This window comes from Salvia splendens, chromosome 5 (genome assembly GCF_004379255.2).
Source record: "Salvia splendens isolate huo1 chromosome 5, SspV2, whole genome shotgun sequence".
Lineage (NCBI taxonomy): Eukaryota > Viridiplantae > Streptophyta > Magnoliopsida > Lamiales > Lamiaceae > Salvia > Salvia splendens.
Window position 1 is genome coordinate 10,924,004 of NC_056036.1, and position 15,961 is coordinate 10,939,964.

General features: G+C 35.8%; 1 protein-coding gene across 3 annotated transcripts; it reads right to left on the reverse strand.

Annotated features, from left to right (window-relative positions):
- Positions 1 to 1,154: 1,154 nt before the first annotated feature.
- On the reverse strand, positions 1,155 to 14,595 carry LOC121804603 (protein transport protein Sec24-like At4g32640). Of its 3 annotated transcripts, XM_042204210.1 has the most exons (27): positions 14,435 to 14,595; positions 14,293 to 14,355; positions 14,148 to 14,184; positions 13,242 to 14,068; positions 11,401 to 11,604; positions 11,164 to 11,238; positions 10,952 to 11,050; positions 10,568 to 10,679; positions 10,008 to 10,135; positions 9,088 to 9,207; positions 8,392 to 8,472; positions 8,074 to 8,151; positions 7,814 to 7,906; positions 7,549 to 7,603; positions 7,370 to 7,446; positions 5,377 to 5,448; positions 5,187 to 5,270; positions 4,893 to 5,012; positions 4,714 to 4,782; positions 4,318 to 4,395; positions 4,021 to 4,159; positions 3,626 to 3,790; positions 2,842 to 2,987; positions 2,579 to 2,758; positions 2,154 to 2,242; positions 2,025 to 2,056; positions 1,155 to 1,592 (listed from the first exon to the last, which is right to left on the reverse strand). In XM_042204210.1, the coding sequence occupies exons 4-27, from the start codon at positions 14,001 to 14,003 to the stop codon at positions 1,486 to 1,488; spliced, it is 3,165 nt and encodes a 1,054-aa protein (XP_042060144.1). In that variant the 5' UTR covers positions 14,004 to 14,068; positions 14,148 to 14,184; positions 14,293 to 14,355; positions 14,435 to 14,595; the 3' UTR covers positions 1,155 to 1,485. The 3 variants fall into 3 exon arrangements, with proteins under 3 accessions (XP_042060144.1, XP_042060143.1, XP_042060142.1); XM_042204209.1 differs by having other exon boundaries at positions 8,392 to 8,469; positions 13,242 to 14,184; XM_042204208.1 differs by having other exon boundaries at positions 13,242 to 14,184.
- Between the last annotated feature and the right edge of the window lie 1,366 nt (positions 14,596 to 15,961).

Consider the following 15,961-nt stretch of genomic DNA (forward strand, 5'->3'; position numbering starts at 1 on the left):
ATTTAACAATGAGGGAGCACCTCTATTTATAAGTAACTAGAGAGCCCTAATTCTAGTCAAACTAGGAAACATATTCCATAAGGAAATATCTTTTAAGGAATAAATCTATCACAAGGAAATATACTTCAAGGAAACAAATCCTAAACATGGTAGGAGATATTTTAGGCTCCATAATTAACAGTAGGTACATCTTCCAATTATTCTATTACAATGGTAAATTACTATGTTATGATGAGTTACATTATTGTTCCCTACATGTACATTACCAACAAACTTGATAAATAATGTATGCGTTTTTATACAATTAATGTATTGTTCATATCGTAAATAATGTACAATTGTTTAATGCACACAATGCTATCATTAATGTATAAAAGTCAAATTGTACATTAAAACATAAATATTATAAACAATGTAAATATGAATATTATAAACAATGTAAATGCTTTGGCGCAGCAGCACGCTCAACATTATACTCTGCAATCTATACATTATTCACTGTTACGAATGTACATTATTAGATACTATGGCTTTTTATGTTACATTTGATGAAGGTGTATCAAAATTAATTCTATCATAAACGTAGATTTTCATGTCAGGAGCAAATAAAACTTAGTAGTATTTGTTTATATGTTTAGCATTAGGGACAATTAGAACTCAGCTTGGGCTTGACTCGGACCCTACGGATTGTTAGGCTATTCGATTAATCCAAATGAACCATAATTGAATACCCTAACAATCTGTAAGGTCGGCCCAAACCCAAGCTACAAACCGTTAATCTTAATTCTAAATCTTTGAGTTTGATTCAGGCTCTCAAACCAATTCATTTAAAAATATTTATAATATTTTAAATTATCATCTTTGGGTCGGCATGAGTTTTAATACAAAATTGGTAAAATAAGAGAGAAATAGTGAGAAAAAGAAATTAAAGTATTGTTAGTGGAGAATGAATCTCAGCTCATTAGAGATAAAAAAGTTTTCAAAATTAGAAAGTCCATATTCTTGTGGGACGAACGAGAATAGCACGGCAAAAGTGTATTGGGTTTATATTCCATTTATTATGGTATTTTGGTTAATGATACTCCAATCAAATACTTGTATCCATTTGCATTGCCGGAATCAGCATACAAAGCAATAAATCACAAGACTGAAAATTTTGATCAACAACGATCACTAAATCTAAATAATTATACAACATTATGAGTTCTACATCTTAAAAAACAATGCAGCAAAAGATTATAGATAGGGGGATATATCCAAAACCTGAAATCAACTCCTTTTGAGTTTTATTCTATTTCTTTTAGATCTATATCAAGAAACACCTAAAAAGTGACGACGTTCTAAGCAAAATTATAACCTCCAAACCTCACTGGAAAGGGAAAGATGTATCTTCGAGATATCCCAGAGCCGCAGCAAACATCAAGATTCTGTCAGCTTCAGCTCATCGTGTTTTTCTCAGATGTGTCAAAAATTTCCAGTGGCTGATCAAGCCATTTTATTTTGAATCTGCCGGTGAATGTGTATTAGATACTCAACATATGAGAAACCATTAGCCATCTTGTCTTCTACCAGGTACGAGAAGAACATCATCCCTGCATAGAAAAATTAAACCTTAGATGTATAATTAATGGCAGTCCTGTGCAGCAGCAACACTATTCTAACATAAGAAATCATGCTAATAACAACGAGAAGATCCTAGTTTTGTAAAAAAATAAGATCCTTGAAAGCTTAAAATATAGTTATAAATCTACACAATATCTTAACTCGTCATATCAAGTCAAGCAAACCAAACGAGCCCTTACTATGCAAAGAAAATAACACCGGTATTCATTCTAGCCATTCCTACAGAACCCAACATCATATGCTGTTGTTTAAATTATGCTTTCTTGACTCCTCTAATTTTCCAACAATTTCATATTCGTTTTCATTCCCATGGATTTTTAAGGTCTTTGAAGGAACTTAAATGACTAGGAGCTCAGGTTGTAAAAGAGAGTCAAATTGTGGTGAATTTGTGATAAACTAACCTGTTGGATCCCCCCTTTTGCATAGTCGCAAGCTGCAGAACAAGAAAGAGAAGAGAAAAATTATTTAAAATATTAGAGAACAAAATATAATATCAACTCATACAACGAATAACGAGAACTTGTTTGTACCGTAGGTAAGAACATCGTTGACGCCTTATCTCATTTACAATGTCATTCAGCTTCTTTGACAAGGGATTGTCATATTGCTGCAAAATGAACTGAAGAAAAAAAGGCCATAAGTACCCTCTCTTTTTGCCCAATAGAAGAATCATGCATAACTAGTTACTGTACGGACACTGGGCTGAATATGTGTAAGTGTCACTAAGCAGATATGGTGAGCTCCGTGATTAAAAGCAATAATAAGTGACAAGTATGAGAAAAGGGAAACAGCTATTATGAATCCAAAAAAGTGTAAGATATAGTACAAAACAAAAGCTATTCAAACAAATGAATGCATGGAAATTATGTAGTAGGAGTATATGACTTGATCACATTTTCTATGGAAATTCCATAACTCGAAATACTGTATAACCCAGATTTCTTTATGGCAGTACCTGATTTGGAATCTCCTCAGTTGATGAAATGCCAAACATCTGTTGCAAAACCTTTGGTTGAACATCTTCACCGACATAAATCAAACAATCAACTCCATTCTCAAGAAGATATATTCCATCAATAGCAATATGCTCGCTGGAAAGTGGAATTGGAACGGGAATAATGGAATCATCTAATTCCTGAGAAAACAGTATGACAAAATGTGTATGAGAAGGAAATACATAAAACAACTAAAGGTATGTATGTCAAAAAATCTCAGTACCTTCTCATTAAGGTCGTGAAGTGCTATCATTCTAGGGTACACCAATGGGATCACCAAAGGAGTAGGTAATGGTGAGACATAATTAATCCAAATGGACCTATCATCAATTCTTCCATCAGATCGTAATCCAATGCATTTGAGTAAAGCTGGAAAAGGCATAAAGCAAATAGTTAAAACCAAATATGAAACTATCATGAAAAAGACTTTAACCACTTAAATAAGATGCTTAGGATGTGCATAATTCACAAAAACACTTTCAAGGCAGCACTCATAGGACAGGACATATATGTTGTGTAAAGTTCAAGCACATTCCTCAATGATCAATGGCGAACTAATTTCTATAGCCGAAACGTCAAACCCTTCATTTTTAGTTTGTTTTAGTTCATTTTAAGATCGTTTAAGAATGAACTAAAATGATCCTAAAATGAACTCCGTGTTGGTTCGACGGTATGGCACTAGGAATGAGTTCTGCATATATATATATATATATATATATGGTAGTTTGTTTAGACTTTTTTACTTAGATTTACATGCTGAGAATAGTTTTAGCCTTGTACATATACTTGCATCACTCAAAATATGAACAGAGAACATATATTTATTTAAACATCTTTCCACATAGTTTAAGTAACAACCGTTAAATGGGAAAAAAAATACTGTAACAAGGAACTTGGGGAGTTTGAATTACATGAGATGTTTGCAAATATACTAGGAGCACTGGGGATACGACTCTAGCAATAAAACTAGCAATAAAACATATGGTTAAAAGAAACTTAGAATGTACCAAGTGTATAGAGAGGCAACATTTTAAGTGCCTCGGGCAGAATAAGTTGTCCGGACGATGACACCGTAGCACAGAACTTCCGGTACGAGTATAATATGTTGATGCAAACATTAGTAGCTTGATCCCTGACTTGTGCAAGAGGAGCTGAAGGAATCTCAATAGCAGCTGTGATGTGAAACATAACAGAGCAAAAGAGTCAGCAGTAATACTATGCAACATATCTGCATGCAGAGAACAAATTTGAAAATATATGTAGAAGGAGCAGGAGAAAGAAGAAAGAGCATAGGCTAAAGTGAATGACTCAATAGTATTGATGCCTCCATATAATACAATATATACACTAACAAACTTAATAATTAATATAGCATTTCCCGAAAAATTATGACACCAAGTACCTTGTTTTGTGATACACGCAAATTGGGTGTCTAGATCAGCAGAGCGGAATAGATTACTAAGCATGTTGGTGCAAGGCAGGGACAATGTTGAAACTCTGATTCTTCTTTGTCCATGTACAGTGGTGTAAAGAAGGGCACACTGGACAACATTATCATACAAAGTGATTGGATGAATACTGAATATAAGAGAATGAGAAGTGAGATAGCTACAGAAACTTTTGCATGGAAATTGTAATTCATAAGACGAGAGATAAATGATTTAGTTAGATGGAGTTCCAGAGGAACATAAAGTGGTACCTGAAAAGAGCACTCAGAGCCTTCCTGTAATTTATCATCATGATTCAGGGAGACCATTATTGTTTTGTCACAATCAATCTGGCAAAATGAAGATCAAACAACTTAAAAAAATCTGACCAAGAAACTAAATGAGCAGCAGCAATAAAAAAACCTGGTTTCGTAATAATAAATTTTAACCAATAGAAGAGTTGAGAACAATTTAGGTGCAACACCACATGTAACAGTGCGCTTTCATGGATTTAAATGAAGGAACCACTTATTCAGCAATTGCATTATTACAATAAGTGAGACTCTGTGAAGCTTCGACACAAAAGGTTGGAAATGCTTCAGAATATTTTCCGAGGAGGTTTTTTTGTCTTGTGTGTGTGAGAGAGAGAGACATAGACAGAGGGATACCGCAGGTAGATCAACGTCAGTTGGTATGCGCTTACAGAAGTTTCCGGAATATTCTTGAACTTGAATACCCTATTCAGGAAACAACAAAAATATAACCTAGCCTTCAATTGAAGAGTTGTTTGCCAAACAATATTGTTACATAATTCGAAAGTTCAAAAACTGCACTTCTACAATCTCACCTGGCTACATCTAACACGCATCACTGCCTCAAACCCTTGGGGCCTTGTGATGTTCCACCGAAGATCATTGTACAGCTTAGCAGGATCAGAACGGGCAGAGAAAGGATAATAGTAGTATACCTATATAAGTAAAAAACAGATTCAGATTTTGAAAATAAGACAATAGCCATCCTAATGAATAACGCAATCAGACAACGAAAAGACTGATAATCCATCACTTGAAAGTGATACAATAGCCAAACATATAGTGGCCACTCATAGTACTCCATGGCCACTCTAACATTATTCAATTACCTGGCCTCCGGTTGTCCTTGGAATAACAGAGAGAGAAGCAATATCCACATACATTTGTGATGTAATAAACAAGTCAACACAGACCTGAAAGAATGAAAATGAGAGGTGAAATAAGCTGGCTCCAATTCTAAAACAAAAACATGATAGTGTCAGTATCATGGATTCTCAACACTAGAAATTTTAATGTCACCTGGTACTCTGCAAATTCCATTGCCATAGCTTTTAGAGTCTTGCCAGAAGGCCGAAGCAATTTGTGAGCCTCCTGAAATCAAGCATTATTGCAACTGTAAGGGAATTTTATCTCTTATGGTCATGAACTATCATGGGAATCGTCCATCATAAGGAATAGTGAGATTAGTTGTTATTTTATTTAATTTAGTTGTTTTATTATTTATCTTAACTTCCAATCTTGCACTGTATAGGAGCATTTGTGCCCGTAGAAAGAGCATACAAATATTAGAGAATTCATTAATAACAGTCAAAAGGAACACCTATTAAAGTAGAAAGAAACTCTGAGGGTCCAAGCAACAGAGAAAGTAGACACTAGCTCTAACAATAATCTCCGAACGACCTAACCCTGATAATGACTTCACCAGTACTAATATCAATGTTATCAATCTCGTATGGCGGCTTATGGCGGTTCGCCTAAAAACCGCCATAGGGATATGGCGTATTAGTATGGCGGATATGGCGGTCAATAATTAAATAAATAAAATAATACTTATATATTTATATATAATTCAGAAATTAGAAAACAATTAAAATATAACATTTAAAACACTTTAAACAATTAATAAAGTATAAAATACAACTCTAACCTCCATGTTTCTTGCATAATGCCCAATTCCTAAATACAGTACACATGCAATGTTGTCAAAAGTTGGATATGGCGGTGCTATGGCAGCGACATGGTGCTATGGCGTTTCCACCACTGAACGCCATGCCATAGCGCCTTGGCGCCGCCATATCCGCTATTTGATAACATTGACTAATATACTATACTCGTCGGCCAAAGAATGGTTGCAATTACCATTTTGCAATGGTTGATAAGTGGAAAATAGATGGCCACCATCAGTGTTGTCAAAATGGCGCTCGGGTCGCTCGGGTCGCCCGGGTCGAGACCGTCACCGCCCCAACATGGGTGGGTTGATCGAGGTACGGGGTCGCCTGGGTCGAGAGGGTCGCCTGGGTCGAGATACATGTAATTCCTAAACCTTTATTCTCTGAATCTTTTCCTTTTTAATGCTGATTTGTTTTTACTAAAATAAACATAAGTATAAAAGTAAAACTTACCTAAAAGTCTGCTGATTTTCTCAAATATTTCACACTTTTGTTCTGATTTTCTCTAATCTCAGCACACATTTTTTCTCCTCTGTTCCTCAGATCTCTCACACTTTTATTGTGATTTTCAAAAATCTCAGCACACGTTTTTTCTACGTTCTCCTTTGTTTCTCAATCTCAATTATCTATATATATGCATGAACCACATCAAGCTTTTCAAACCCTAAATTCATCCTCTTCATTCCTAAACAAATACACAGAGCCACCCTTCATCTATTCCTTCCTTTGTTTAATCAAGGTATTGTTCTAACTTTCATCTTCTTTTTGAATTTTGTGTGCAGATTTTAATTCTAATTCGGCCTCTACAAGCAGCTTGTACCACTTTATCTACCTATAGGCTATATGTATTGAAACTTTATTTGATATATTGTAAACATTAGAGTAATATATTTATTTGATTTAATATTAAAAGGCAAAAAAATTAGCCTAGAATAGTGGGTCTCTCGACCGAGTCGACCCGCCGACCCGCGACCCGAATTTTCACATCATCGATCCGGTGCGACCCTCGACCCTAACTACACTGGCCACCATCCCAAAGTTAAGTAATCACAATTAAAGGATTAAAAACTAGTTATTGCACTTGATTTGTATTCGGGTGTATGAGATATAAGGGAAATCATGATGATATCTGCTTAACACTGTACCAACTGGTGATCAAGTTGCTGCACAGAAGAGAAGGATCCAAAGACTAATATTACACCTAGATGGGCAAGACTTAATGGTGTGAGCTGCAAAAAAAAATTATATACGGACTTGCGAAAAGGGAATTGGAGGCAAGAAAGGCATTATGAAAACTATCATAGTATCAGTCCTAACAATGCAGATTTATGCAACATTAAGACCTTTTCTCCTGCCGACATGTTGCTTCTGCCTTCAGCCTCTCGAGCAGAAAGGGATCCGATGCCACACGATGGCAAAACTGCAACATCATAAATTTCAGTACACTAGTATGACAGGCAGATGTTTAAGGGGGTGAGTTTGCATAATCATAAGACTAATACAGTTATATTTGGCAGCTTACCTGACTGGAAAACTAAAAGTTTGCCACCGGTGCTTTTCATTGCCAGAAAAGCAGCCTAAAGTAAGAAACAGAACAATAAGATATAAGTATCAGGTAGTCTGCTCTGCTCATGATCAATTAAAAGTTTTCATATGCAAGGTGATAATTAATGAACATAATGTACTTAGCACTTCCATCCACCTGTAAATTCTAGAAAACAGCTAAACAACGGCAAACAACATAGGTTAAAAAAGTACAAACTTTAAAAAACTATATGTGCCCATACCTTTACAGCAGCGCCAAGAGCTGAATCAGCAATTCTATTGCTCTCGAACATTGTAGGAATGTTGTCAAGCAACATTTCTAAATGCTCACAGCACTGCAGATACCAAAAAGAAATTCCATCACTTGGGAAGTTTGAAAAATAGGAGAAAACATTAGTTTGTACCCAATCATAAATAGGGTGTCTTTATGTTTTCACAATTTGGGGTTACATGCTGCATACTAGTATGAAAGAACATAAACTAGAAAAAGAATGATACCAACCTCAGAAAATTGAACAATGACATCACTTTCCAGTGGAGTATAGACATCTTGAACATCAGGAACAATGAGCATCAGTGGCTGAAACAAGAAAGAAGAAAATGTAATTAAAGCTAAGCACCCACTGCACTGAGTGAAGTCTAAAGCCATTGTGATCAACCACATGTAGCTCCTGGAATGTACAAGTTTAAGATCAACACAAAAATGACTAACGGAGAACATAATAATTGGACACTACGTTTGACAAGTAAAGAGTAAATAACATTCAAGGAACATATAAAATGAATTCATTCACCAGAAAGATGAAAATTTTCTACCAACCTGCTGTGAAGATCGTTTCAGGTTGTAAAACTGGATTGTGGAATCGAATGTAGCAATACCCACCATTGTACGAGGACCCTTCTGCACAGAAAACATAGTCAATCCAGATTGATATTTCGCTCTAATAATAAACAAAAACCTAGCAGGTGGTCCTCTTTAACTTGGTTCAAAATTATACTCCACCTTCACAAAACTCATTTTTAAAAAAATTCCCAAAAAAACTCCATAAAGTGGCTAAATCAATCGTATTTTACTTTCACAGCTCTTACAAGTCCATAAAATATTATGACAATTATTAACGACCAAAAATAGTTTAAAGATAAAGGTGTTACCAAAACTTACTTGGGAAATTAAACAAATCATTACAACTCCAAACTAAATATTAAATTTCATTTTTCCCGAGTTTGTTGATACACCCACCTCCAAGTTTCCCCTTTAAGAGAGAAACCACTAGGAGGCTTTATTTTGAGTGATAGGATGGATGAATAAAAAAATTCCAAGCTAATGCACTGTTTACTGTGATGGAATTTGGTGGATTGATTAAATTTGAGCTTCTTGACCTACTTATCCATCAAATAATCAATCCATCCCATAACTCAAAGTAAACGTCCCCTTAGAGGCTTTAATTCATCATTGACCAGATGGAAGGTCCACATATAAAATGTTATCACATTAGAAGTACAGGCATAAACTTACTGGAAGATCGGCTATCACTTGTTTGATGGCACTGCAAGCCGCTGCAGTTGCACCAGTTTGTGTAGCGTTCATAGATACATCAATAAGGAAGAAAAATACAGCAGGCATTGGGTCACGAACCTAAAATAACATAAGCAAAATCATGAGACAAAATGAAAAAATTAAGAAAGTTGTATATTTCATAGATAAATAAATGCAATAGAAGTTTTGTTGTCCTACACCACAAACATGAATGTAGAAAGTAATTCAACAAAACTTTGTATGTATGCGCTCAAACTCTAGAGACTGCATAGAATATTAATTAAACACTAATTAGATCTTAACACTTGATTTTACATACTCCCTCCATCCCATAAAAATAGGATAATTGGGGATGACACGTGTTTTAATGCATAATTGGTAAAGTAAGAGAGAAGGAGAAAAAGTGGTTGAAATAATGTAATGGATGGTGGGGCCCATATATGATAAAGTAAAAAAGGAGAAAAAGGTTTCCATAAATGGATATGGACTATTTGTATGGGAAGGACTGAAAAGGATATTCGGCCTATTTCTATGGAACGGATGGAGTATGTCTGTACTTGTTACAATAATCAGACTGTTGGCACAGTCTCAAGAAAAGTCAGGCTACAAACAAAAGAAAAATGCTCACAATCCTTTGCAGAAAAACTACTTATTTTTCTTCTATCAAATAATACAATATAATTACATACCTTAGTCCTTGGATAGGAAATGATGCCCTAGATAGCTCAAATTACAAAATGCATACTCATTTTTCGATTTAGAGGTGTGCTTTTTAAATAACATATAGCATAATGATTGGTTATTTAATATTTATAGAATCATAGACATGTTTCCAATAGATAATATCATCCCAATTCAATACGTGCTGGATCCAAATCGAGGAAACACGTGGAACTTACCATGTACTCCTTAGTAGCAACAAATTCAACTGTTCCTCGGCATAGTTCAGGCCTTTCGTCAGCATCTCTACGCCGGCCATCTGGACCTAAGTTGCAGTGATAGTCACGTGGAGTTTCATCCATAAATCCTGCACCACAACCAAGAAAAAAGGATAAAGTAAAAGCCAGAAAGCAAGGAATAGAGCAGTGAACGCTATAAATACTTGGCAATAATATATCGTTATCCTGCATACATGTGACCCAACATTCAGGTTGAGCAAATATTCAAGATATGAAACAAACAGCTGCCCATAAACACAGAAAATACTTCCACCACCAGTGTAATGAAGAACTTAGGTCCAAGCAATAATAGGTCAGGGTTTAGGTTTTTATAAAAGCTCAATTTACAATAAGATAACTCAAATTGTAATCAGTTATTTCCATATTTTTTTGGCTATGTGTGAACAGACAGTGGACACCCCCATGGAGTTGAATTTACAGAATTGTGATAATATAACTCCACAAATAATTGACAAGTCACTAACTACAAAAAAAAGAACAAGAAAAGGACTAATTCTCACCACACAGGTTACAAATGAAACGTCTTCCTTGGTCAATAAACTTCACCAAAGGATTAATGTAACCTTTGCAACGAGAACATCGAACAGGACCACTTTCCCCAAAATCTACAACCTAGCAGTAATAAAATAAGAATTTAGAGTTGCTCAGTTCCAATAAAATTATCCTGACAAAGGTCATGTAACCCCCAAATCTAAAAATGGCTAGTATTGCAGATGAACTTAAACATAGTTGGAACATATAACAGAATTTCAGAATTTCCTTTTACGTGAGAAAAGTATTATGCATAATTTTCCTCAAGGATTAGAGTAACACCAAATTCTTCATTTAATAATATGTCGGACAAAAGAGACTCAAACTTTTCTGCCACAGACCGCTTCACTTACATGGATAGGCTCTTCAGATGGATGTGGAAGAGCTAAAGGCTGGACCAATAGAGACAGCTGCATTCCAGATGTAGATAGAAGGTCCACAGTCAAAGGAACCTAATGAAACAAATGGAAACCCCATTGTTATTAGCACTTTCAACTTAAGGAGGAATTCATGCATAAAAGGTAGAAATGTAGTCTAAAACAATGATGCAATTAAATACTTAAACCTGATTGATAGTACACCTCATGTAGCGTGGACTGCAATTTCCAGTGTCTTTAACTATATAGTCACTTGTTGCAGGCTTCACAAAGAAGTGACAAATGAGTAAAAAGAGGACAAATAAAGTCTCTACACATATGAAGTGATAAAAGATAATCTTACTAGGGTAATAGTTTGGACAGGGAATATCAACTTTGGGTAAATATATAAGACTTAAACTAAACCAAAGAAAGAAAATTATTACCGGGGGAGGGTTTGCCTGATTGCCATGACGGGTCTCATGAACAATTGCAGAAGCACTTGGAGCAAGACGGGGAATCTGGTTGGGATCAATTTTAGCTTGGCCTGAATGGCTCATAGCCATAGATTGATTTGGAAGAGATAGTCCTGGTGGCATTCCAAACATCCGTGGAGGCTGCTGCATAGACCCGGGAGGAGGTGGTGCCACCTAGACATTGGCACTAGATTTAGTGTGTAAAATGAAGTGGATTATGAAGCAGCACTAACAAAAGCAAAAGGACCATAGTCGAAGCGAGAATGGTTCCACATTCATATAAACATCCTCCTTAATGATTGTTCAGATGTGAAATCAACTATGCCATTATAGTTAACTCTACAGTTGTGGCAAGGCTGTTCAAGTTAAATTGTAACGTCTGTTCGAGTCCAAAAACGTTACATTCTTCTAACCATCAAACCTGGCATATATATCAAAACTTAAGAGGGAGCCTGAACCAAGAGTAATCCTTTCTTGTTTCTTCAAACAAGCTTCCGAGTAATAACTGGCCCCAAAATTTAATGCAAAGACATAGATAGCAAGTGACTATGCGGTTTATACAAGACTCATATTCCATTAAGTAGTAAAGTTTAAACCACCTTAACTGCAAGATATAAGGTTCGGTATTCCTTGGTTGCAACCAAAAGCCTTAATGTAAAACTAGATTATGGTACTTTCATCTGTACATTACATGCTTCAAAGAAAGCAAACATATATTGCACCAAGTCCTAGTTCCATGATACTCCCTCCGTCCGCAAATAGGAGTCCCGGTTCACTTTTACCATAAATGGTAATAGGGTCCCACCTTCCACTAAATCATTTCACTCATATTTCATTTAAAACTAATATATACAAGTGGGACCCCTATTCCATTAACTTTTTTTCACCCACTATTCTTAACATTTCTTAAAACCCATGCCGCCAAGAAATGGGACTCCTAATGGCGGACGGGGGGAGTATATGTTACTCCCTCTGTCCCCATTAATTATCCACTTTTGACATTTTCGTCCGTCCCCCATTAATTGTCCACTTTCACTTTTTACCGTAAATGGTCAATAGGCCCCACATTCCACTAAGTCATTCCACTAACATTTTATTATGAAACTAATATATAAAAATGAGACTCATATTCCACTAACTTTTTCAACCTACTTTCCTTTACATTTCTTAAAACCCATGCTGGAACCAAAGTGGAAAATTATTAGGGGACGAAGGGAGTATTAGTATATAAAATACTGCTTCAGTTAAACAAAAGTAATTTCTACTATGCGATTCACTTATCAAGTAATAAATACAGTCAGTTTAAAATATAAATTCATGGATTGCATAGAAATAGCTAATGAAATGTAAGTTGGAGGTCAGTAATCAAAGTACTCTTCCTATGCATAGTGTTACTGTGGTAGTTGCAATACTAGGTAGTTTACTTTAGCTTTCTTCTGAGCTCTCTCACATATTTATAAGTCCCTTTCACTTTTAAAATTTAACATTCCAGATTGAAATCATCATAAAGATCAATGCATTCCTGCACAACTCTTATTAGATTGTATGCCTAGAAATTATCAATAACAGCAATAGAAGTTTGGCAGAAATTGAATAATCATTTCCTATTAAAAATGCCAAGAAAAGCTATGTCTCGGATACAAAAAAGAGTACACTCTTGCACTGATATCAAAAGCTCAAAAGCATCATTAGTGTATATCGCCTTGGTTTATAGGTTATTCAAAATGTATTTTAGCAGCAAATGAATTGTAATCAATATTGCACAAAAAATCAATACATGATAGGAGAACGGTAAAGATGATAAAATTAACCTGTTGTGGCTGTGCTGGCCATGTCTGCATCCCATAAGGAGAATTTATAGATTGATGCATGCCTGTATTTGGTGCTGAAAATGGGGATGAACCCAGAGGGGGCATCATATTCTGTGGTGGGCCTGAAAATGGCGGTGCAGGTTGCCCAGAGGCAGATGATACAGCAGTAGGTGGACCGCCAAAACTAGATTGCATTTGCATTGGCTGAGAAGAAGGCCTAGATGATAACATTGCTGGTGGTTGTGGAGGTCCAACTAATGGCCTCGGCATACTACCTATAGCAGGAGGGAACGGTGGCCCACTTTGTGTCATCCCCGGTGCAAATGTAGGCGGTCCATTACTAACTGGACCAGAACCACTTGCTTGGGAAGGAGTGGAGGGAGCTGATGTCAGAGGGGAAGATGGATATGATCCAGGACGAGGCCCCAATGCAGGAGGTGAGGGAGAAACAGGTCCACCAATGGATGATGGCATTGCCCCAGGTGGTGGTGGTCTTGATGCAAAGTGAGGCGGCTGAGACCCAGGTGGTGGACCAGCAGGTCTAGAAGAAACCATATTTGGAGGCAGTGTAGTTTGAGCAGGAGCATTGGGCGGTACCAGGCCCCTCAGAAACACACCAGGGGGAGGCGGGCCTGGTCTACTACCAGCAAAAGCTGGAGCCCGTTGGCCGAATGGTGTGGCATTCGGAGGAGGTCTAGGGGCAATAGCACCAGCATTGTTCGGTTGCTGCTGATTATGCTGATTAATTTGTAGGTTTTGCATATTATTAGAAAGGGAATTCGGGTTATAATTCGGGGGGAAATTCCCTGGCCTAGATCCCCCAGGAGCTGCCATCACTTCACCTAATCAGAAATCTCTAACAGAAAAATAAAGAAAGTATATGCATAGATCCTCAATAGAGTGAACCTTCCAAGATCTCTCAACAATCTAATCCAATTCAAACCTACAAATCGCAAATCCACATGCAAATGAATCAAGAAACAATCTTTACAACCCAAATTACACATATAGATAAATCCAAAATTAAACAATGAATTAGGTAAAAACCTACCGTGGAGGCCGAAATTCCGGTCCGTTACAGGAAGAACCGACCGCTTTCCGACCAGATTCCAATCTGGCAACGCAAAAAACAGAAATGGAGCCAAAACGAAAAAATGCAAATCAAAGTATAACAGATTGGAACCTGAAGGTACCTTAATTTTGCGCGTAAAATTGCATTACAGCTATGGCAGAAAGTGATTTTGGATCGACAGGTAATAGTTACGGATCGAAATCGAGATTGATAGATACAGGAAAGAAACGCAAAAGTGCTAAATTTGTCAAGGTCATAAAAAATTATTTGCTTTCAATTATTTTTTCTTTATCAACCTCTTTTTTCCATTTTTCATCCTACTAATCCAACTGATGATGGTTCGCACGTGACACATTCAAGGCAGGTACGTGACTTCGAATAATACCCATATTTAGAATTCTCAAATCTATCAAATCTAAATCAACTCTTCTTTTAATCGAGATCAATTTCTACTTATCATTATTAAACAAATCATATTTTGCCATATTAGCACGTTTTTTTTCTAAATTATAACTGACAATCGTATATTAGTCCATTTTAGAATCAATTCAGTTGTGTAAAATTAAAAAATTTTGTAAGATTTAGTTGCATGATAGTTCTGTCAGAAATTTTATGATATTCTTAATTGATTAAATTCTTAAACAATGGATGATACATCTCCATCTGAAGATATGGAGTATTTATTCTGTCAAATTTTAAAATTTTTGTTTCTCGGGCAGCTTAGGGAATTAAGGTGTTTTTTATTGATGAAATTTTTTTGATTTAAGTATACCTAATGAATTAATGAGTGTGGAGACACAAAATCCGATATTTGAGTTTCACGTAGCTATGCTACTTTTTCCATATAACATACACATTAATTAGTTATATATGTTGAGTTTTTCATACAATAATGCATGATGGTTATGCTGGATTACGTTTTTTTGTATACTGAATTCATATAACAATATATTGATTTCCCGTGTATGAACAATACTCATTTTCATTTGTACATATTGGCATGCAATGAAAAATTGAAGCCCTTTATAATTGTTAATACTTTAGGCGTCCACCAAAAATAATCTTATTGGAGGACGACATTGTTTTTAATCCGAAATTGGTGTGTATGAAAGATAAATATATAAAGTTGGTAAAGTAGGAAAAAGAAAGGGAAAATATTAATTAATTAGACGAAAAAAAGATTAAAAAAAAGTGAACAATAATTTGGGGGTGACTTTTCATTTCGGTGGATGGACGAAATGAAAATATGAGACTATTTTTTTTTGTCGACGGACAAAAATGAAAAAGATAAAAAGAAGTAGTAATTTGGACCCTCAGTATTAGAATCCTGCGTCCGCCACTGAAGGGTAGAGAACAACTTTCCTCCCACATACTAAGTTCAACAACAATCTAGCTTAATGTCTCTGTTGCATAGAATTCTCCACACAAATCATTCGTTTGGACTAGTGTTGCTTACGAACACAAGTTTGTTCAAATGAATGATGAGGGATGAAGATGATGATGATGAGTTGAATGAACTCCATGCATTTCTCATCGCATCCATATTTGGTGAAATTCACTTTTCATTCTATTAAAAGTTCCAAAATTCGCTTTTTCATTGAAATTTCATCAAAATATTTCACACGCAGAGAATGTCTGACTTTGAAGA